A 22,057-nucleotide genomic window follows, 5' to 3' on the forward strand; every position below is an offset into this window, starting at 1 on the left:
ATAAGGAATACTACATTGATGTTTACATCCCCCTAGATAAGCCCCGGTAATTCACTTGTAAAATGTAAAATCAGGTGTCTGATTTATAAAAAGAAAGACTGTCAGCACTTTATGCTTCATGAGTGACACTAGGTATGTAAAAATGAACTTGCACTTCAAATTTGCAGGTGCAGAACCAGTTAGCTGAGATTGATTATAACAGCAGCTTTCAGTAGACCCCAAAATGAAATTTATACACCTCCATAATGCTGGAGAGGAATAAAAAAAAAAAAAAGTGGGATACCAGTACCTAGTGTGAAGACCATGATCCAGAAGTGGATGAAACATGGACACACTAAGACTCTTCCAAGAAATAAAATACCAAGAAAAATAACTTGACCCAGAGCTACATAAGAATATAAAACAAACACAGGGCACCTGACAAGTCAGAATTATTTTTGACAAATTCACGCAGGAAGTTATTAATTATTTGTTGACATTAAAAAAAAAACTGCCTATGAAGAGAGGACCACCACAGTCAAACATGGTGGAGGCTCACTGATGGTTTGGGTTTGTGTGACTGCATCACGGACTGGAGCTCTGCATATAGTGAATACAAGAACTAATGCAAACCATTATCAGAAGATTTTAAAGCAAAGCCTATAACTATCAGTCAGCAAAGTAAAAAAATAAAGGCACAGTGGAGCCTTTAACAAAGTAATGATTCATATCAAAGTCAACTCAGGAATCATTTAAAAAGAATAAGGTGAATTTTTTTATCATGAATTTCCCAGTCATTAGAATTAAATATCATTGAACACCTGTGGATAGATTTGAAGAATGGTGCACATGGCATTGCAATCTGGTAAACTTGGAAAACTGGGCTAAATACTAAAAGCAAAGGCGGGCATGATGTATTAGATAACATTTCATAAAAGAAAATGCAAACTTTTGCAATCCGATAATGGTCATATTTACGATAACTTACTTGTTATACCCTCCGTGACCATTTTTGTTACTTATGATGAAGGAACATTTGTAGCGGAATGTGCATGTTAAGGTTTTACTCATTTTGCCTTTTCATAGTAAAGGTATTCAATGTTTGAAATAATCAGCCTTGCTGTTGCTATATTTTTGTAGGGGATTATTAATAGTCTACTAGAGGTTTAGCTTTCACCACCTTATCTGATGCTATCAAAAAAGATTTACAGTACACAAATAATACATGCATATAAAATCCAGTGCACCATTTTTTCTGCTGAAAGCCATTTATGTAAAATATGTATAACGTGTGAGGTAAAAAAGGATAACTCTATGTAAAAATGCTCATATGTCATAACTGCAAGTATGAAATGTGTAGTAAATGTTCTGCACTTATATAGCACTTTTCTCAAAGTGCTTTACACTGTTTCTCATTCACCCATTCGCACTCACAGTCACGCACAGGCCGATGGCCAACGCTCACCGGGAGCAACAAAGTTGGGGTTTAGTGTCTTGCTCAATGACGCCAACATGTGACCGGAGGAGCTGGGGATGGATGGACAACCGCTCTACCTCCTGCGCCACAGTCGCCCCGTAGTTGAGTTGGAAAATAAGGCAAAATTACATAGCAAGTTCAGAGGACAGAAGCATCATTGTACAGCCGAAATAGCTAAACATTACTTCCTACTGTCTAACTAAAAGCTACCTAAATGACAGTAGCAGTGTCAGCGTCACATTGTGTACGAGCGCTGTGACACACACGCTGCGGAATGTTTTAGTATAAAACATTCATATTCATCGTCATATTTTTGGGTGTAGAAATCATCAGCTTTTAGTTCGGTTCCATCAACTCAACTTAGTAGGAAATGGTGCTTTTCTTTCTTCCCACAAGGTCACTGAATCTTTTTCTCAGACAGGAAACGACAACAAAGTCTGCACCTCGGCTGTTAAATTCACTTTGCTGACTGCCAAGTTTATTTTGTGACTCTGTAATAGCTCCCACAAAGTCCTGCACGGCTAAAAACAGGTCTTGCCTTCATTTTCCAAAAGCCCCACAGTGGCTATTCCGCCATAAATATCTTTCCACCTGTCTGACTTTCCGTGCGCCTGTGCTCTGTTTTGTCAAACTCGGCCGTTGCAGTGCATTGGAGCTGTGTGGACTGTGGTTAAATTATCATCAAGACAATCTGCATTCCTAAGATTTATTTTTCAACTATTTTGTTGCATCGGTGTATCGTGGGAAACATCAGTCCCAACTACAGGGAAGTGCGGTATTGTTGGACTTCATAGTAAGATGGAAAGAAGCCTTCCAAAGGAAATTCACTTAACTCTATTAGCCATTTTTTTCTGTTCGGATGCAGTAGTGCAGCCATTCGGTGCAATCAGTGCTATCCGTCTTGCTGGCTTCCTGGCTTTAAGGCTCTTTTTCTATTAGTTTTTCTTAGTGGGATCTCAGCCCGGCATTCTGAGCTAGAAGTGTATTGTCATGGGCTTTCGTGATAAATATAAATTGGCTCTGTGTATTCTCAGTGGACCTTTTTAATGTAGCATGTCCGGCTCTCAGATTCCACGGCGATGCTGCGGCCACAGGCCTTTTACTCTATCAATACTCATTTGGCAGGATAAGGCTTCCGGATGACTTCGTGTGCACTTCCCATACAGAAGGAGGACAGGAGAGACAAGCAGGGGTTACATTAGTGACCTTTCACACTGAAGCATGTAGTGAAAACCTGTTTCACAGCAGCTGATGCCGGATATGTTTAGGAATAAAGTAGAGGTCATCAAGTTAATCCATTCCGATTAGACCAGCTCTCACAAGCTAATTCAGTCTTCTTCATTCCTATTTTATCCATGAAAAGTTTTTTATTATTTTTAGGGTTTTATTTTATTGCTGCTGGTGTTACTTTGACCCCTGTTTCTCCAAAGCCCCAAAGATTTTCTTTATACCGAGGTGGCTGTCGCTGCTTGAGTGCGGTGATGCCTCCCTGCTTCACTGATGGATGGATGGACGGATGACATGCGTGGCAGCTTTTACCCCTCCATCCTTTCACCTCATCTTCCTCCTTAATAAAGTGTGTGTAACATCATCAGGTTGTACAAGGTTCCCTGTGTGACATTACAATGACTGTTATCTGCTTTATTTCTAATATTCTAGGAACTTCCTGTGACATCTCTGTATGAGCTATGATTCTGCTGGGAGTTGTTGTGCAGGGTACAAAATGATGTGTAATTTCTGTAACATTTCTAATTACTCTGCTGTGATTTATTCATTTTCTTCCCCCCAACAGAGTGACACCCAACACTATTGAGTTTTATTGACTTTACGTTTAATGTTAAGTGTAATCTCTGGTATATTTTTTGTGCACATTAATAAACATTGCTGCTGCACTTCACCTGATCCCATCTACTCCACGTCCTCTTTTATATAAGCAGAAAAAAAAAACACCCCACAGAGTGAAACCTTTTAAACATGCAGTGGATTTTCCTACTTCATATTTCTGTGTAATTCCCATAACACTTGTGTAACCATGCTTCAGCTCTGATAGATCCAACAGAATTGATTCACCAATTTAATGAAACGACTCGTGCCAATGAGCATTCGAGGCTGCTAAATGGCTTTTGCAGCAGCTGATTGTTTTCTTCCAAATCTGATCTATTTAGGATGTACTTCTTGAGTATTTTATTTTATTTATTTTATTTTTTTTAACAAAGTCAGAAAACATTGTTTGGCGAGAGGACGGACGCCCTTCAAGCAGCAGTCGCAGCCGCCGACGTGCGCACACCGCTGGAGGCAGTCGCGCTGCGGACCGGGAGCCTGTTTTCAGGAACTCCTGACTGATGTTAGCGGCGGAGAGGAGGCGAGGGGATGAGAGCTGGGTGGGCATCACATGTGAGCCAAGTCTGCACAGATACAACAAGAACCCAAAGTAGGCTAATGTCTGCGGCAGGGGCGGGTCGATGCTCGCTGGGGGACTTGGTACAGGTGAATGAGAGCCCAGCTGCAGATCCCCCTGTTTAGCTGTTTTTTTTGGTTTTAAACTGTCCCTTCTCCCCTGAGAGAAGACCGACACAGCAGCTGTATCTACTCCGTGCCCGCTTCACCCTGCTTCGCTCTGGCAGGCGCCAAGGTGCAGGAAGAGCCGCCGCCGCTGCCCCTGCCGCGCTAAACAAACGTGACGGTTTTACCGAGTGACCACAGACACAAGAGACAGCACACGGAAGAGGACACTATGTCAAGGGAGACGAGAGGAAAAGGTAAAGGGACACTCTCTCACACTACACGCATCGTCTCGTGCTAACAGGTAGAAACCTGCGTCTCTCGCTGCTGGCTATGTGCGCGCACAGCCGCGTGCGGCACGGATGGAGAGCCGATCTGTAGGAATGCGCGACGGTCAAAACGGACCTGAGCGTGTCACAAAGTCCGGGCCCGGTGCACTGTCCTGCTTGGTCTGTCTTTCTAGGTGTCTGTGAGTCAGTCAGGAAGCATGTCTGTCTGCCTGCCTGCCTGTCTGTCTGTTTGTCTGTCTGTGACGCTGATGGGGCAAACGTGCAAAAATAAAGAGGGACTGGGCAAATCGTGCCAGGTGAGACCCACACATAGACCCGGAGACATACACCATCGCATGTGTCCCCATTCCCATCAGGGTGGTGATGCTATTTTTAGTAAAAGCTCGCAACATTCAAGATGTGACCAAAGGATACAAAAAAAAAAAAAAAAGACACAGAGACAGAATAGAAGTGCACAATTCTCTATTCTCTTAGCATCGGAAAAGAACAAAACAGCGAGGACCCGTTTGCACTTTCACAAAAGGGAAAAGAACAATACACAGGAGTTTAGTGCATTTCCAGTAGAAACACTCCGGGTTCCATGCAGTTTATTCAATTGTCAGATTGGAAATGTGCTATGTGAGAGAATGTTTTCAGGAGCATGGCCTCTGAATTTGTGACAGTTTGTTGCATAGAAGCCTTTTTGTTGCTCGTTCAAATGATTCCACATGCACCTGTTTGCTTTGAGATTTTCTTTTTCATTTTAATTTCACCACCCTCCAAAAAAAAAAAAAAAACTGCAGCACTTTAGGAGGTTTATTTTATTGTTAGGATTGCTCATCCTCTTCTATGCAGCTGCCTCACTTTATGGTCCTTTGCATAGTGTGATAAGCTGCTGAAAGGTTTTTTTTTTTTTACTGATGGAACTCTGTGGTAACTTCTTAGTTTTACAGATTATCAAGGTGGTATTGCCGGTCAAAGCATCATAGGTGTTCTTGCAGAAGCAGGGTGGTGGTGTGATCATGGGAAATTTACTCAGCAGGATGTGCTGGTTATATTTCACTGTCGAGTCGCACATCTGCACTGCTAAAGAGCCTTTGAGCAGGTCACTGAAACAATTCCTACTTGTACGTGGCCTTTGTGCCCTGACCATTTTTTACAAGGCGCTAGCTAAAAGATCAATAAAATATCAGATCATTATTCCTCACAGTAGAGAGTTTGTTTAGACTTTAATTTTGCTGCCTCGGATTCAAAGTAACACCCTTATTATATGAGAGGGTGCAGCACCAAACAAAGTGCAAGGTTTTAGAAGTGATATGGAAAAAAAAAATTGTTCTTACTCAACAACGAGCTGATTTCAACAAAGCGCCAGCCTGAGATCAGGAGTTGCTCTGGATTTTTATTTATTTATTTTTTTCCAGAAAAGTCATTAACTCAGCATCACCATCCATCCATTTATTCAAACTGCTTATCCTGTTAAGGGTCATGGGGGCTACTGGCACTGATCTCAGCTGTTATTATGTGTGAGAGATTGCCAGTCTGTCACGGGACTGACACACGGAGACAGATGTTCACACTCACATTCATACCTACAGGCAATTAAGACTCACTAGGTAACCTCTCCCTGGATATCTTTGGATTATGGAAGGAAACCTGGAGGAGCCCCTCACAGATACAGGGTGAACGTGCAAACTGTAGTTGTAGTCAGTGTGTGTAGTCTGATGGGCAAAAAGCTTAATTTTACACCAAACTCATGGATTTGAAGAAGTGGTTTGGGAGGGGAAAATCTACTTTCAACAAAGTAAGTGACGTTTACCTGGTAAAGAAATATTGTTATTCATGGTTTGCCGAGCATGTGGAGACTGCGCGTGCATTAAATAGACCTCCCAATTGTGTTAGACAGATTTCGCTTCTATATTAGTGATTGGAAAATTTCGTATCAAGCAGAATAAACGATGTAGCCTGACATATTTGAATTAATTTGCCTCAGTTGACATCTCCTGTCATGCGCGGTGAATATTGCACATTCACAAATCACAATGATGTGACGGTCTTCTAACTTTCCTACCTGGCTCGTTCTTGTGGTGGTTGCACCTGTTGGACCTACTGGGCATGTGACACACCTCTGAACCCAGTGTGCATTAATAAATGAATAACTAATAAAGCATTTTGTGGCTTCAGAGGGAGCTGCATGACATTATCTCGAGCAATGTCACTTCAGTCAGCGTTAGTTGGGGCTAACAACTACATGTTTGAAAATTAAATACATCTGAGGTGGGGAGCTGGAGGTGTTCAGTGGGAAAGAAGTGATCCTGCATGGGATGTACCAATCTACTTATGTATGTGACACGTAAGCTTTTTTATGTGAATAAAAGTGAAACTGTGAGAATCTGACTTCTGTAACTGACATTACAGTTTAGGATCCTCTAGAGTCAAGATGTGTCCCTCTGCTGTGTTTTCTGGAGCTAAAACAAACAGACTCTGTATAGACACTGGCTACACAGAATAGGTTCAATGTTCATTAGTCAGCGCTGAAAAAACCCGTTGCAGGAGACGTATCTTATTTTAACCAGTTAATGCAGAGTTATTATTGGATAAAAAACAAAATCTGTTGTAGTAGTTCACAGGTTCTCAATCCTGGGCCTCAAGGATCCCTACCCAGCATGCTTTCCAACTACTCCTGCACTATCCACTCCTGATTGGCTGAGCACACCTGATCCAGATTAGCAGCGGTGAGTAGAACAGGGATCGAAAAACAAGAAGGGCAGCGGTTCTTAAGAATCAGCATTAAGAACCCTGCAGTAGCTGAATTTGAATCAAAGGCGTTTGTGACTGATATGTGAGTACATGAGGAGGACAACAAATCACTGACTGGAGAATATTGTAGTTTACAGTAGGTGATGTTGCACCATCGGGTGTTAGAACAGAGGATGATAGTGGCCGGTGACCCGTATAAAGACCCGAAGGCAGCGACTACTGCCGTAACTACTGACATGTAGAAGCCACTGCGGTGAAACCGTCCACTGAAAATACAAAATTCTAAAATACATCTTGGTTGATTGGCAAGCCTTGGTAAACTGACTATTATGTTAATGTGAGTCATCAATCCCTAGCTCCTCCTCCTCTGCCACACTCTGTGCAGCACTTTAGTTACTCATGGTTATACAATTGCAACAAACGAGAAGCTGCAAAACTTATTTAACCAAGCACAAGCTGTCTGAAGTACCTGTCACTGGTTAGAACAGCGAGCTTCGGTCAAAAATACTGTAAAGATTTTAAATCTTTAATGTTAAAAACATATTTAATTTATTCATACTTTATCTTTGGGTTAATATTATATGTTAATTTGATGTTGGTATCACATTTCAATTCCAAATTCCTTTAGATTACGTCTACAATTAAACTAAGATGAGAATGTATCTGTCTGCACAGACAGGGCAGCCAAACCGTTCATGACATGTTCCACACGTCTGGACCATTTGTGAATATCGTTCATAGCCAAGAGAAAATTAAATGCACGAACGTAAAATTGATGGATGCCACAAGTGTTAATCCCATTCTAAGTGCCACTCAACTGTGTTCTGGCATCAGGCCAATTATTTCTGCAGCATCATAGAAGTGCAGTGACGTACTGATTCAAGGAAGAGCAGCAATGTCACAAGGTCTAGAAATAGTTTTGAGGATTTGAAGATTAGCAGGAGGCATAAGCCAATCGAATGCCCTGTTTGTGATGGAGGGAGAAATACTACAGAAACACTGAAGCACAGGTATTTAGGTCACAGAGTGTGTCAAGGGTTTGGTTTGCACGTTCATCACTTGGGAAATATAGATCGAGATGTGTTCACATTTGTGTGAATCGAACTTGCTTTTTATTAAAAAAAAATAAAAGTCAGGAGATGAGGATGATCAGGAGAGCACTAAGAGATAGTTATCCAGCAGAAAGCAAGAAAACTGTCCTATTTTTAGTAGAAAATCTCCCAAGACAGAAAAAAAGCATGTTAAACTCTCAGCAGCTGCAACTGGATATCTTCCACTAAATCTTAATTATATTGTATTGAGCCACCGTAAAATGTACTCGCTGATGGAAACTGCACTGTGAGGCCTTACGCTATTTCAACCAAGCTCTATAAAATCTTTTGAACCCTGCAATGCTCCAGCAAACCAGTGGCAGATTGATGGCAACGTGCACCATGTGTGTGAGGTTACTGTATCTCGAGCACTGTATCTGTATTTTGTTAAATTAAATATCGCTTGACTTCAGTTCACAGTGTGACTTGTGAAGAAGAACAGTTTATATAGAAACAGTGTTCCTCACACCTCTACCAGCAGGAACAGGAGACTTTTTTTTTTTCATTTGTACGTAACTTTCACTTATGTATGCAGATCTTATCTTTTCGATTCCACACTTCTTTATTCAAATTTAGATTTTCTCTCAAAAATATGCACTTATTATCTAGGATATGGACTGTGGAAAAAAAGGTGGGGGTACTATACAGTAGTGCATGATGCATATTTCATCATTAATGTAAAACAGCCACTGTTTATGGATCTAAGCTTTTTTAGCTACCGCAGAAATATGGCCTTTTATCAAAACACAACAGTTCCAAGTCCCAATTTTAATCATCCAAACACAGATAAAATAAATGGAGTGAAGTAATAAGGATTTAGGAATAATGAGGGATGAAAGCTTTACTCCTGACAATAAAGCAGGTAACAGAAAACTAATAGACCTCCTGCAAATGTCACTCAGTTGGTCCATCACATTAGTGAACCTTGATAAAGTACCATACAAGGTAAACAATTATAATTATTGTGAAATTTATTGTAAGCAATTAGGTTTCCCAGATAATGTTCTTTCTTTCTTTCTTTCTTTCTTTCTTTCTTTCTTTCTTTCTTTCTTCATCAAAGGAAATGTCTGTGTTTCTGCCCAAAGTTCTTGATCATCATTTTAGCTCAGATTTCCATACTTCAGAGGTGAGGTAAATAAAAGTGAGCTGGTAGGAACAATCTGTTTGAATGATCGTGTGCCTGGTGTATTATAGATGCTCATTGCTAAGCTAATACAAACATTTCATTTGCCTTTGTGGACAGGTTTAAAATGAGAAACTAACACCATGTAGCTTGTATCTCTGCTTGAGATGCATTCAGGGACAGTTGAGACAATAGGTCATTTGGAAAAACTGAACACTATTTTACAACAAATCCACAACAACAATAAACAAAAAATTATCCAAATAGCAAAGTTGAAAATTATAAATCTACCCAAAGAAGGAACTAAAATAGCTTTTTATTCAATGGCTTATTAATTACCTACATAATAGGGTTAATTTGATACATTTCTTGAAATTCTAAGAATGGAAAATCTTATATTTTAACTTTGTGGTTGTGAGTATGTAGATATTAGCATTTGGCTCTGCTGCTCTCTGCTGTGCCCTATAAATCTGCTAGCTGCTTGGTCTTGCTGAACAAAGAATCACAGAGGCCAGCTGGCTATCAGCCGCTTTACAGAATGTTTCTTTGCTGGGGAAATGCCGATGCACATTTCCAGTTGTGCTCTGCTCCTCATGCAGCCATTAAAGATGTTCACACCTGCGAACATCTTTTTCTTCACAGCCACTGAGAAGCTCAGCGAAAACAGTCAAGGATTATGCACCTTGTAATGGGACCAACAGTTTTACAGCTGGAACGGGAATTCAGAAGGGAAAAGTCACCATCAAGTGCAGCATTTACCAAGGAAATGCTTTGTCTCTGCTGCTGTTCCACACAGGGCTCAACCAAGAGTTATGATCTCGGGGATCCTGTAACCTCAGTGCAGAATTATGATCTACAGTATATTTCTCACGGAAATAAAGAGGTTGCTAGACTCATAAATACACATGTTCAAGGTACTAACTAGGATAGTACAGTTTTACAGTAGAAAATACAACATTTACAAACAAGAACTGGAAAACGATGAAAGTCCTCCTCACGAAGAGGTTTTGACACACTGACATGTAATGTAGCTACGGATCCATGATTAGCTTTCATGTAATGATGAGCAATAGCATCTTCTTTCTTATGCCACCTTATGCTCTGAAATGCACAACGTGAACGTTTTTTTTCTCGTTTGGCCAATTTGGTCAATTTTTCATCTGTTTTTGGTCATGTGATGTCTAATTTGGATGTTCGTTTGGACATTTTGGCTGTTTTTGGCTACATTTGCTGTGCTCTGTCCCACGTGAAATATGAACAGTAATTTTAGAGGCTGTAAACCAGAGCCTCCCTGACCTCTTAGACCCCTGGTCCTGTGCTTTTTTGGCCTGTTCAATAATCAATTCATGGGTTTAGGGGGTAACATGCTGTTTGTAATAGTATTGTCTAAATTAAAAGTCTTTTAATAACTATCTTTAGGTTTAATCTGTGTTAGTTACACGGCCGTTTCTCCTCAAGGTGACTTCCAGTCCTCTGCATTAGCCAGACAGGTATTGTGTCACCAAATCTCTTTGAGAACTTTTGCCTTTCTAATAATCCTTAGTCATCTTCTTCATTCCACCTCCCAAAGTCTAACCGATGGCCTGTTGTTTGTCCTCTCTAATAAGACTCTGTGGACTGTTCCAGCACTCGGTGTGAGGTCTAGCATGTCTGAGTGTTTTGTATTCCTAGTATTTGGTGAAATTGGATCAGCTGGGTTTTTTTTTCATTTGCTGTCTAAATAAAATAAATGGGTAGCCTACCTGCTGTTTTGCTCAGGTTCAGCTTCAGGCTAAAAATAGAGTGAAAGATGCTGAAAAGTTTTTCTCTCTTCCTCCTCCTCTCTCTCTCTCTCTCTCTCTGTGTGTGTGTTAAGGTGACCAAAGTGAATGCAAACCATTTGCTAGTACTTAAGTGTTAAATGCAGTTTTTTGTCATGCTGTCTCTTTGTAGCAAATAGACCGGGGGAACATTTCCTGCAGAAAAGGATTGAGTTGCTGTCAGGGATTGCACAAGCCCAGTTCATAGAACTCAGTTTAATACATAATAAATGCTTTATATACCATATTATACAGGAGCAGCTTGTCGTCACCCTACTGGCAAACAGTCTCCAGACAGCCTGCTCAACAAGCAGTACCACAGCATTCACTGAATTCTACAGAGGCGTGTGCTAATGCATTCAGCCCATGACCTTTGTTATTTTATTTGATCATACATAACAGTGTTAATTTAAATTTAATAGCTGTTTGACATGGGGAAGCACACTGAGCCTGTTTTGGGGAGCAGCTATTCACAAAGCACACAGCAGCTGGCACGCTGCTTTTTCGGGTCGGAGACAAAGTGGTGGCAGGGGACCAGCTCACCTGGAGCGAGGCACAGGTCTGCTTGTTGTTTGTCACAGCCAAGCATCCTGACGTCACACTGGCGTCTGCAGAACAGAAATACAGAAATCGCCTTTTCTTTTGCACCTTTGGTGAGCGCTTTCAGGTTTCTGGCCACAATTAAGCTTCTAGACTTCTGAAAGTCACTTGTTGAAGAGTAAAATGACTCCCTTTCTGATGGTAGACAGAAAATGCACCTGTGTGTCCTGCTGTCGGGAGCAAATGTTTTAACTAAATTCTGACCAGTTTGTGCTAATTTCCATTGATTATTGATTGGGAACACTTGTCAGATACATCCCAGTTAGATTGTCAGTTACTCAGTTGAGTTGTTACCTGGGCTTTTAAGATGGTCCAGTAGAGCTGAAATGATTTTTTGTTTAAAACTACCAGCAGTGATATTCAGTTAATAATTAGCAGCATTTTCAAGCAATTATAAATTTGGTAGTTTCAGCTTTTCTAATATAAACATTTGACAGTTTAGTTGTTGTTTAGTGCAGCATTGTTGCTAGATCAGGACACAATATTGTAAGCAGCAGGACTGCTGTCAAGGGATTTTAGTGTTTTTTTTTTAGAGGTGTATGTTGAGTGCAACATATAGCTGAGTCGCATGATTTGCTTGAGTTGGTGGCAACAAAAACGGATGAAAGAGAAGTGGACAGGTGAACAATATAATTCCAAGGGCTAATGTTGCTGTATGTCTTTTGGAAAACTACCATTACCAAGTACCATATAGTACTGTTCTGTACAGTACTGTACAGAAGTACAATTTTAGATACAATTTTAGAGCATTTCCATTTCATGCAACTATTATTTTTACTCCAGTACTATTCAGAGAGAAATTATGTACATGTTTCTCCATCCATTCATTATCTGTAACTGCTTATCCCAGCTGTCACTGGGGGTGAGCTATACCCTGGACCAGTTTCCAGTCTATCTTAGAGCCAACGCAGAGAGACATACACAGACAGACAACCATACAGACAACCAGACAACATACACCATTGTTTCTCCACATACATATGAGAGAAAAATTAAGCTAAAACCCTGAATAAATTAATGGAGAAAAATAACAAATGCAGATGCTCCCACAAAGGAGCAATTAACATTCAAGTCGGTGGCAGGTATAAAAATTCAGATTATTTATTCTGATTTTGGATCAAGGTGATAACTGGAAAGGAGACTTTAAAAGAAGGCGCAGATTTTAGGAGCTTGAGTCACAAAGGCTGCTCAACTAGGTAGTGTTTCAGTATAGGGCTTCAATAAAGTCACATCTGCATTTAGATTAGTGCAATATGTAAGACAACAAAGAAGAGCAAGTCTTCCTCTGGTGACTTTACATGGAGAGGGAAGTTGTAGTTTGCAGTAAAGCAAACCCCCCATTAAAAAGATATATAGAAATATATAAGCATTTAGTGGGACAAAAACTGTAAGATCTAATCTACAGAGATGTGATGAGTCATCCTTCACCGTGTTCTCGAAAAGTGGGTGAATGTGAAGTGGGTGAATCAGTTGAACAGTACAGGCCTGAATGTTTGACCCCTACAACCAAGGGGTCCTGTGGCTGTGAGGCCCTTTTTGATGGCGACGTTTAGGTCCACTTCTTTTATGAATGGTTTGTTAGTTATGAAAAACATGTCAATGGCTTTTTATCAGACTGCCGTCTCCACCACCATCATCAAAACACCAACTACAGGAATATATTTCAGAAGAATTATGTTCCAAGTCCAGAGACGTGTAGACTCAAACACTATTGAAGCCGTTCTGGCAGCACATAGTTCAACATCTTAGGATATTTTATGTTTATGTACTGTGTGTTTGTGTCGTGCTTTTCTTACTTTGCAGACGTAGACTTTTAATAAAATATTAGCCGCTAATAAATGATCATTTAATATGGATCACCCACATAATGTGGTTACATTTAGCTTATTTTTATATATATTATAGTTGTATATTATATTCTAATTTAAGATGTGTCCATTTGAATAATGAGCACTGTGGGTACAATTTAATATAATTCAATTTAATTTTATATCATTTATTTTTAATCCTTACATTTTGTATATTATCACCTTCGTGAAGTGTTCATGAAGGTTTATTGCGGGAAATCTGTGCAAGGCTGCCTTAGTTTTATTTAAGTGTACCTAATAAACTGTACACAGATGTCCTCTCTTTTTGTCCTCTGCTAGTGCACCATAAAGTGTGGTCTTTCTAATTTAAAACCGTTCACGTGCAATCAAGCTGAACACACTGTATGGAGTCATTATTGCACAGACCGACGGGGAGGCAGCACAGGCTTAGTAATAATGATAATCACCTAGTCATTGCACAGCAGCCCATTGTAAGACGATGCCAGTGTCGATTGGCACAGCTGCAGTGCAGATAAATAGCATCCAGGAGAATAATGTCTGGAAGATGGAACTGACTGATTCAACGTTTTTTTAAGAGAGATCAATCTCTGCATCTCTCATTGACTTTAGAGATAGATTTTAACTTTAATGAACTATAATTAAATTAGAGGACAGGCTATTAATAGCTGGTTCTCGCTAACACAGCACTGGGCAGACGTTGCTTTATTGTTTGTAATGCATGAGGCAGATCATAACGGACTCAGCAGACACAGAACCACATATTTACTGAAGCAGGCTGCATGTTGAAATGATGGGGTGAAGGCTCTTGACATTTCCTCTTCTATCTCCACACACAGAGAGACACCAGGTATCACACTAGTGTTCTGACTTGTCCAGTATTCACTCTGAAGTGTTTGCTGTCTGTGTTAAAGCAGTCGTTACCATCCCATATAACCTGGTAGCTCCTTCGGGTGCTATTAGTTGCCTCGAGTCTCTTGGCCATCGAATGCTGCTAATTACAAAATGAGGAGATTGGCACTTGTGTAGTGCACAGACCATCTGCATTGGAGAGCAGTGAGGCCGATGAGATTTAAAGCTCCAGTGGGAAGAAAAAGTCCTTTAGGATTTGCGGCAACTGATCAGTTAGGTCTGATTCCTTCTGTGCGGCTGCTTTCAACACTGTGGGCTCGCTTATTATTCTCAGGACCCAGAGCACTTCTGATTAGGTTCTTCAGCAAACTGTGAATTAATGTCACACTCAAGTCTCACTAAGCTTTTAACAATGCAAAATAAAAGCCCAAATGACAAAGTTGATAACCAACATTCAGCTGAATGCTCATGGATGGATTTTCTAAATGCCTGGGCCTGCCAGGGACAGACCCACGTACCCAAAAGGTCATGGGGCCCCCGGCACAAAAAGCCACAGGGCTCAGTTAGAGAAACAAAATGCCCCCCTAGACTTTTTTTCAGTCTAGGGGGGGCTATGTAGGAGGGATGGGGGAGGCATTTTATGTGTCTGTGCTGAGGGGCCTGTTTGTTTAGAGGGGGTGTGGTTATCATGGATATGGCTTTTGCAGCACTTTTAGAGGCAGGCATTTAGAAATCCGTCCATGAGGATTCAACTGAATGTTGGTTATTAACTTTGACACTTGTCCATTACCCTAATAAAAAGCTGTCTTTCCCAGTCCTCTGCAGCATGTCACTCTTATACACCTGTATGACTGCTCTCCCGCACTCAGGAAAGGATACACTTGGCTTAGGATCTACAGTCTTGAGGTAAAAAAACACGAATACTGTGTATGACTGTGACATTAAGAACCAGGATGCAAATAAAAGGCTCCTGTTTCAAAGTCAGGTGCTGTGTTGACCCATCAATCTTTTGGAACTCCTGTCTTACAACTACATCATGCTCATACAACACCTCAATGAGCTTCTTCTCAGGTAGATACTGTCATTTTGTCTGGAATGGACAATCTGCTCAGTAAAATTCAACTAACCTACATAAGCCCATGGACATACAGTCTTACAAAAGCTTCAACTTGAGCCGAATTATTACAGCATTAATTGCCTCCATTGTTGACCTCTGCATGTGGTACAGTTTCCTTCTTCTCTATGTGCCTCCCTGTTGCTATTAATGAACGAAGTCAAGGTGCAGTTACATGTCCAACTTTTCTCTTGTTGAGTTGTGTAAGCTATCTACCATCAGCCAACACAGACAGAGCCTTCAAGTGCTATAAAGTGAAGCACAACTTGCTCTCAGTTTCTAGAAGGAGAACTGTGCTTTGATTATCCATGTTGGTCTGTGTATAATGATGCAGGATGATGAGTATTAATGGTAAATGGTAAAATGTTCTGCACTTATATAGCGCTTTTCTACCTATTGGCACTCAAAGCGCTTTACACTGCTTCTTATTCACCCATTCACACTCACAATCACACACACATTCATACACCGATGGGGGAGCTGCTATGCAGCTGGCCAACACTCACCGGGAGCAGCTAAGTTGGGGTTCAGTGTCTTGCTCAAGGACACTTCGACATATGACCGGAGGAGCCGGGGATTGAACCAACAACTGTGAGATTGGTGGACAACCGCTCTACCTTCCTGCGCCACAGTCGCCATAATCATTTATGCTACTTTTGCTTTGTGTAAGACTGAACCTAATGGGCCATTTTGGTGTCTGTGTCTGCATGTCTGTATTTATGTTGTACTTTTTGCCATCTCCCCAGTCTGTGAGGGTCTGGGTGGACTTGTGTAGGCCAAAAATTTGCATCCGCATCGACTGTCTGAAGTCCTAGTGAACTGACTGCACAAGCACCAAAACAATAAACGGCTTGTGTACTTCAACAGTCCTCAGCAGTTACACATGTTGTTCAGTCAAGTACAACACACAGAGGAGCTTCTTTTCGTTGTAGCTACTGTCCAGATTTCCATTCCAGAGGATTTAAAATCCACATCGTTTCAGACATTCCCACACCTGTCACTCTATTTATGCCACTTTGAGATAGAGTTTTGAAGGAAATGCTTCTATGTGCAGCTTGTGAGACTTGTAGAAATAATGTCCTTCTCTGAAAGCCATCTGCATGGTGAATTCAGCTGCACTTAAAACCAGCTGTATGATGAATCCCTAGATGATCAGACTTGGTACAAGTCAAACACCATCCTTTTTTGGAGACTTTACAAATTAATGAAACACCGATTAAATGCTCTTGAACTATTGAACTGTATGCTTGTTGTATATCGTATATAGTCTTGACTTTGGATCCACTGTATTTATCCGATGTTTTGTCTTACTTTTACTTCTGAATAACATTAAACAATGCAGTAACAACTGTAGAAAGAGGGTCTCATGGTACATTTTTGCATTTCATTTCTAGATAGATAGAGGCAGTTGCAGTCAAAGTTCCAAGGCATGTATGTGTGATAGGGAAGATAGAAAGATGAATGAGTTCAGTTATAAATTTTTCAGAAGCTGCACTCATGCTATTTCTTACCTCTCTCCCAGACTTTCCATCCTGAATTCATAATTTCACAGCATCTTCAACAGCTGCCTTTCCTTTATTTTGCAGCCCTGCAGGTTATTAGGTCTGTATTAAATGTAAAATCTAGTTCGCAAATTACACAGAAAATCAATTGTAAACACAATACAGATTAAATATATTAGATTAAACTATAGGGATTCTATGGCTAAAATCACCTGAGTCACAAAAACATATTTTTTCCCAGTGTGAAGGCCAAATCATTGGGTCTTGCAGGAAGGTCCCTTGCAAACTTATGGTACGGTTAACATTCAATTAGAAAAAACTAGGAAGAGAGAGACTGTCTGCTTACTTATTAAATGGTAATAGAACAGAATTCTAGACATTAATAAAACACACTAAAACCCATTTCAGAGAAAGTTGGTATGTAAATAAAAATGGAAATACGACAAGCATGTGATAATTTGCAAATGATTTCAAACCTATTTTGTAAAAAGACAAGAACATCATATGGTAAAACTTGCTTGGTATAAGATTTTAGCTTCTCAGCAATATGAATAGCTGTTCCTGAACCCATGCAGTAAAGGGGCGACCGGGGGTTTCAGGAAGGTAGAGTGGTTGTCCACCAATTCCGCAGTTGTTGGTTTTATCCTTGAGCAAGACACTGAACCCCAACTTACTTGCTCCCAGAGAGTGTGTGTGTGATTGTGAGTGTGAATGGGTGAATAAGAAGCAGAGTAAAGCACTTTGAGTGTCAATAGGTAGAAAAGCGCTATATAAGAGCAGATCAATTACCATTTACCATTCTTTTTTTAATCCAGTGCTTCCTGAGGACCAGAAGTATTTGCTTTTGGCCTTACCCTTTGTGTTACAATGACAGCTATTGAAAAGTTATAGGCTGTCCTGTCTGTCCAAAATGTTGGTCATCTAAAAAAAATTGATAGGATTTCTTAACTAGCTAACTCACTAACTAACATTACACTGACTTTAACTTTGGAATTCATATCAGAATTCTGACTAAAGTGTCCGTTAGTGCAGACGTGGATCAGTTGGTTGAACATTCATCTACAAACTGCAGTGGTTCCTGCTGGCCACACGTCAAAGTGTCTTTGGACAAGACACTGAATTCAAAAATCTCTTCAGAAATATTGCTTGCTTCCGAGCGTTTCTCTCTCAACCTGGAAAGTTGAACTACACTTTTAATTCTAGTACACTACATCACTACAATGTCTTTAAAAACTGTTGGCCATTTACAATTTTTACAGAGAGTGAACTATGTGTCCCATCCTCAAAGTGAAGAATGGCGTTCAGAGGGTGTGAGACTCTGAATAAACCTAGTCTTGAGTGCAGGTGTCCTGGCTGCGGCTGGGTTTGGTAAACCTGACAAGCTGACAGGGTGATCTACAACACAGTTGACTAAGGTTTTGCCTCCTTTATTAGATCTTTTAATCACATCTCTGTTGGCTCATTTTTGTCTTGACTAATTTCTGAGAGCAATATTTGTCTCTTTGGCTACTCAAATAGTCCTCTGTGAATAAACCTTTGCCTGAATCTACAGTAGTATTTTCAAAGTCTATACTCACATAAAATCTAAAGAAAAAAAAAAAGACATTCTACTTTTGCAGTGAGTCTAACATATGATCCAGATGTATCTTGTGAATCAAAATCTCTACGCTGCCTCATCACACATGTATTTAGCTGTAACCTGTGTGTGTGTACCAAAGCCTAGAGACTCATGCCACAAAGAGCATCTCAAAACTGATGATTGAATGGAGCTGCTCTGGTAATGAATGCTGTCAGCCCACCATTTTAACCAGCTGCAGGCCTCTGTGTTAACGCCAATGGAAGTGGATAATGGAAAGAAAGAGATGAAAGAAGGATCACATGAATCGCAGGCAACCTTGTGTTGTCTTGCTCTGAAGTAAAGCTTTTTAGATACTTTAGATACACAGGCCTTCTTTGAACGGAGCCCTGTGAAGTGCTGGGCTTCTCCCTGTCTCTCGCTCTCTCCTTGTTGTTTTTCATAAGTTGCACTTTCAATTTGAAAAGACAAGCTGTTTAGATATGACAGGCTTTCATTTTGCAGACAAAGACAATTTGAAACAGAGTAACTGTAAGTGGTTTTGTTTGAACACAGTGAAACAGAGTTTATGCCAATTAGTGAAAAGTACTGCTACATCCTGAAATCTAGTTTGTGAACTGCAGAATACTTTTCTTGATAATACAAATTCAGCACAAACCATTTCCATCAGCCAGTATACTCACTATAAATTGAGTGTGTATAATGGAAGTTTTTAATTGCGATTCAATTAGGTTTGAAAATGTATGACACTTGAGCAGGAGTCAAACAAATACTTGGTTTGCTCCATTTTGCTTTACTGTCTTGGTGTATAATTACATAAACATGCAATCAATCAATCAATCAATCAATCAATCAATCAATCAATCAATCAATCAATCAATCAATCAATCAACAAACAAACAAACACACTGACTGGCCACCTTATTAGAAACACCTGTACAATCTAACCAAATTCAATACAGCAGCTCTGGCATGAATGATAATTTCACAGTTTTTAACTTGAAACTGTCAGAAAGGTGATAATTCTTCTCTTTGTTTATTATTACGGTCAAAGTGAGTTATTAGAGTGCATTATAGGAACAAGTGGTTCTAGTTTTTTGGCCACCTTGCTTAAAATAAATGAAAGGGCCAAAACTTTACAACCACCTCTTCTTTTAATGCCCTCCAGCTTTAATCCACTACCCACTTTGACCGGCCACACTTGGTGGGGTGGGACTCCTCTGCATCCCAGTCTAATGTGATCTCAATTTTAACACCATCTACACTGTTAATCCAGTATCAGTATGGGAGAGTGTGTAGTGAAACAAGCTTGAATCTTGTTTTCACAAAGAATGAAATATCTACATTTTGGAGCACTGTCCTCCCCTTAAACTGATCAAACTGAATGAACTTGCCAATGATGCAAAAAGGAACAAAATCCTCTCATAAAAAAACTGTCAATATAAAACCATTGCACCTCTTCTTGACTTCCAGGCTGGTCTGCATAGATTTGCGCTCTTGCTGGTCTTGTGATAATAATCAGCAGTTCTTTCAAGCATTCACTCAGTATCTGTGGGGATACAGTGTACTCTAAATGTCCTGCAGGGAGCTACAGCAATGGCTTCCATTACCCAGTGGGGAAAGCATCACTTTGTGATAGGCACAATGGTGTGAGGCTTCACCCACACATGCGAATGGTTAGAATTTTGTAACCCTACTGAGACATTCAAGGCACATGTACAGTTCACCTAATATCCAGTACATCAGGCAGCAGAGTATCTATCATATGAAGGCCCAACTCATAATATGACTGAAAGTACACTCAACAAATCAGATCCCATGATGGAAAAGAGCTGTTTGGCAGTTGAAGTGGCAGCTCGCATGGGATGACTAGATAGGACGTTTTATTCTTCAAAGTTTCTTTTGCTTGTGCTGTGCACCCCATCAGCTCCTCTCCACACTCTGCATGTGTCCACAGAAGCTTTCAGCACTGAACACCTCTGCCTGTCCACATGCCTCCTCATGACGGCTCCCCTCGAATACTCAGTCAGTCAAGCCCCACTGACTGGGCAAGTTTGAGATGTTGGACATCAGCCAGAAATCTGCAACCACACAGGCTACAAGGTGCATCGTCTGAAGTATCTGAAGGAAGTAGGATTATGAAAAAACAGCCCGTTTACAGCTCATTACTGCAATATAACATTAATGCTGTCTCATTGTTATTGCTATGTATATGGACTGGATGTTGTCTTTTTTTGGGATGTGTAGTTGAGCTTTAGTCCTTTAGCTTAACATCACCTTCACTTTCTCTGTACATTAATAATGCTTTTTCTCATACTATGCTGCTTTTTATGTAACAGTCTCTTATATCATGTGAAGTACAACATCTGACAAAATCATTACGTTAACACTATTGTATGTGTCAGAGAAACTAAAAAAATATCTTTTGAAACATGATACCAACCAAAGAAACAAACAAACAGATGTAAATGTCGTGATGTCTTCTTGGGCTTTATGGCCCCCAGATATGAGACCTGCAGTTAGACCCTGGCAACTGACCCATTAGGGACACGTGAGCTACATTGGCTTTCTAGCTGTAACTTATAAAATCTGTCACACGACAGTTGTTATTTCACGTTGAAGCCCCATTGTTGTGATTATTAATAAAAACATCCTGAATAGTTAATCTGCCATTCGTATCACTCTAACCTGCTGTGTGAAAGAAGACAAGCAGAAACTAAGATCTTGGAGGATGCAGGATGTTCTTTTTTCAATACCTGAAAGGTTTATGAAGCTCTCACAGCACAAATGGACCAACACTAGATGCAGAATGACATAACCAATTCCCACTCAGTGAGGAGATTATTGAAGGTTGTAATGAAAATACTCCTCCATCTCCTTGAGGATTTTTTATTTTCTCTGTATCTATTAATGCTTGTGCTATTGCCAGGGAGTCAGGCTGACACAAAGCATGAAACATCAAAGAGCAAATGGGCGAGTACCACAATAGAGCTGCTGCACATGCTATACTTAGCAGTTGGTTTGTGATGTATTTACCTGTTTTCTGGCCTAAAGATGACCAGATATATTTGAAAACAAAGTTTCAAGCAAAAAAAAAAAAAAAAAAAGTTTTGTCAATAACCAGGGAAATGTATAACTTAGACAAATTAGTAGTTTAATGGGCACAAATTAGTAGTGAGGGATTTTATATAAGGATGGTTGTTTAAGGTGCAGGAACAAGGCTACTTTGAGTAGCATAGCAGCTGCTGGTCTGTGCACAATAAATGCCCTCACAAAGACTGACCTAATCCTCGGCTGAGCCTTCTCACTTATGCTCCAATATGAGTCAAGATGATTGGGTTAAATGTTAAGGAAGTAGAAGTTCAGCCATCCTTTAACGTTGAAACAAAGGGTGAAGAGAGGGTTCAGCTTATTCGTAACTTCGTAGGCATGTTGACGGTTCATGTGGATAGTGGATTAGGATGTCTAGTGATTCCTCTGGTCAGAAGAGCAAGGATGAAGATTTTTGCCCTGTGTAAGGTGCCACAGGGATGAAGTTAGAATCTTCCTAGATCCCTTAACAAAAAGCTAATGGTATTTTTACATTGTCA

General features: G+C 40.3%; 1 protein-coding gene across 4 annotated transcripts in view; it reads left to right on the forward strand.

The window, feature by feature from the left end:
- The first annotated feature begins 3,567 nt into the window (after window positions 1-3,567).
- The window catches only part of pitpnm3 (PITPNM family member 3), a 107,694-nt gene continuing 89,204 nt past the window's right edge, over window positions 3,568-22,057 (forward strand). For 2 of the 4 annotated variants that reach the window (XM_067508101.1, XM_067508102.1), the window contains exon 1: window positions 3,570-4,215. In XM_067508101.1, the coding sequence (XP_067364202.1) occupies window positions 4,191-4,215 (25 nt within the window). In that variant the 5' untranslated portion in view covers window positions 3,570-4,190. Of the gene's footprint in view, window positions 4,216-22,057 lie in introns of all 4 variants that reach the window. The other 2 variants (XM_067508100.1, XM_067508098.1) reach the window with 2 other exon arrangements.

The sequence above is a fragment of the Channa argus genome, chromosome 6 (assembly GCF_033026475.1).
Source record: "Channa argus isolate prfri chromosome 6, Channa argus male v1.0, whole genome shotgun sequence".
NCBI classification, from domain to species: domain Eukaryota; kingdom Metazoa; phylum Chordata; class Actinopteri; order Anabantiformes; family Channidae; genus Channa; species Channa argus.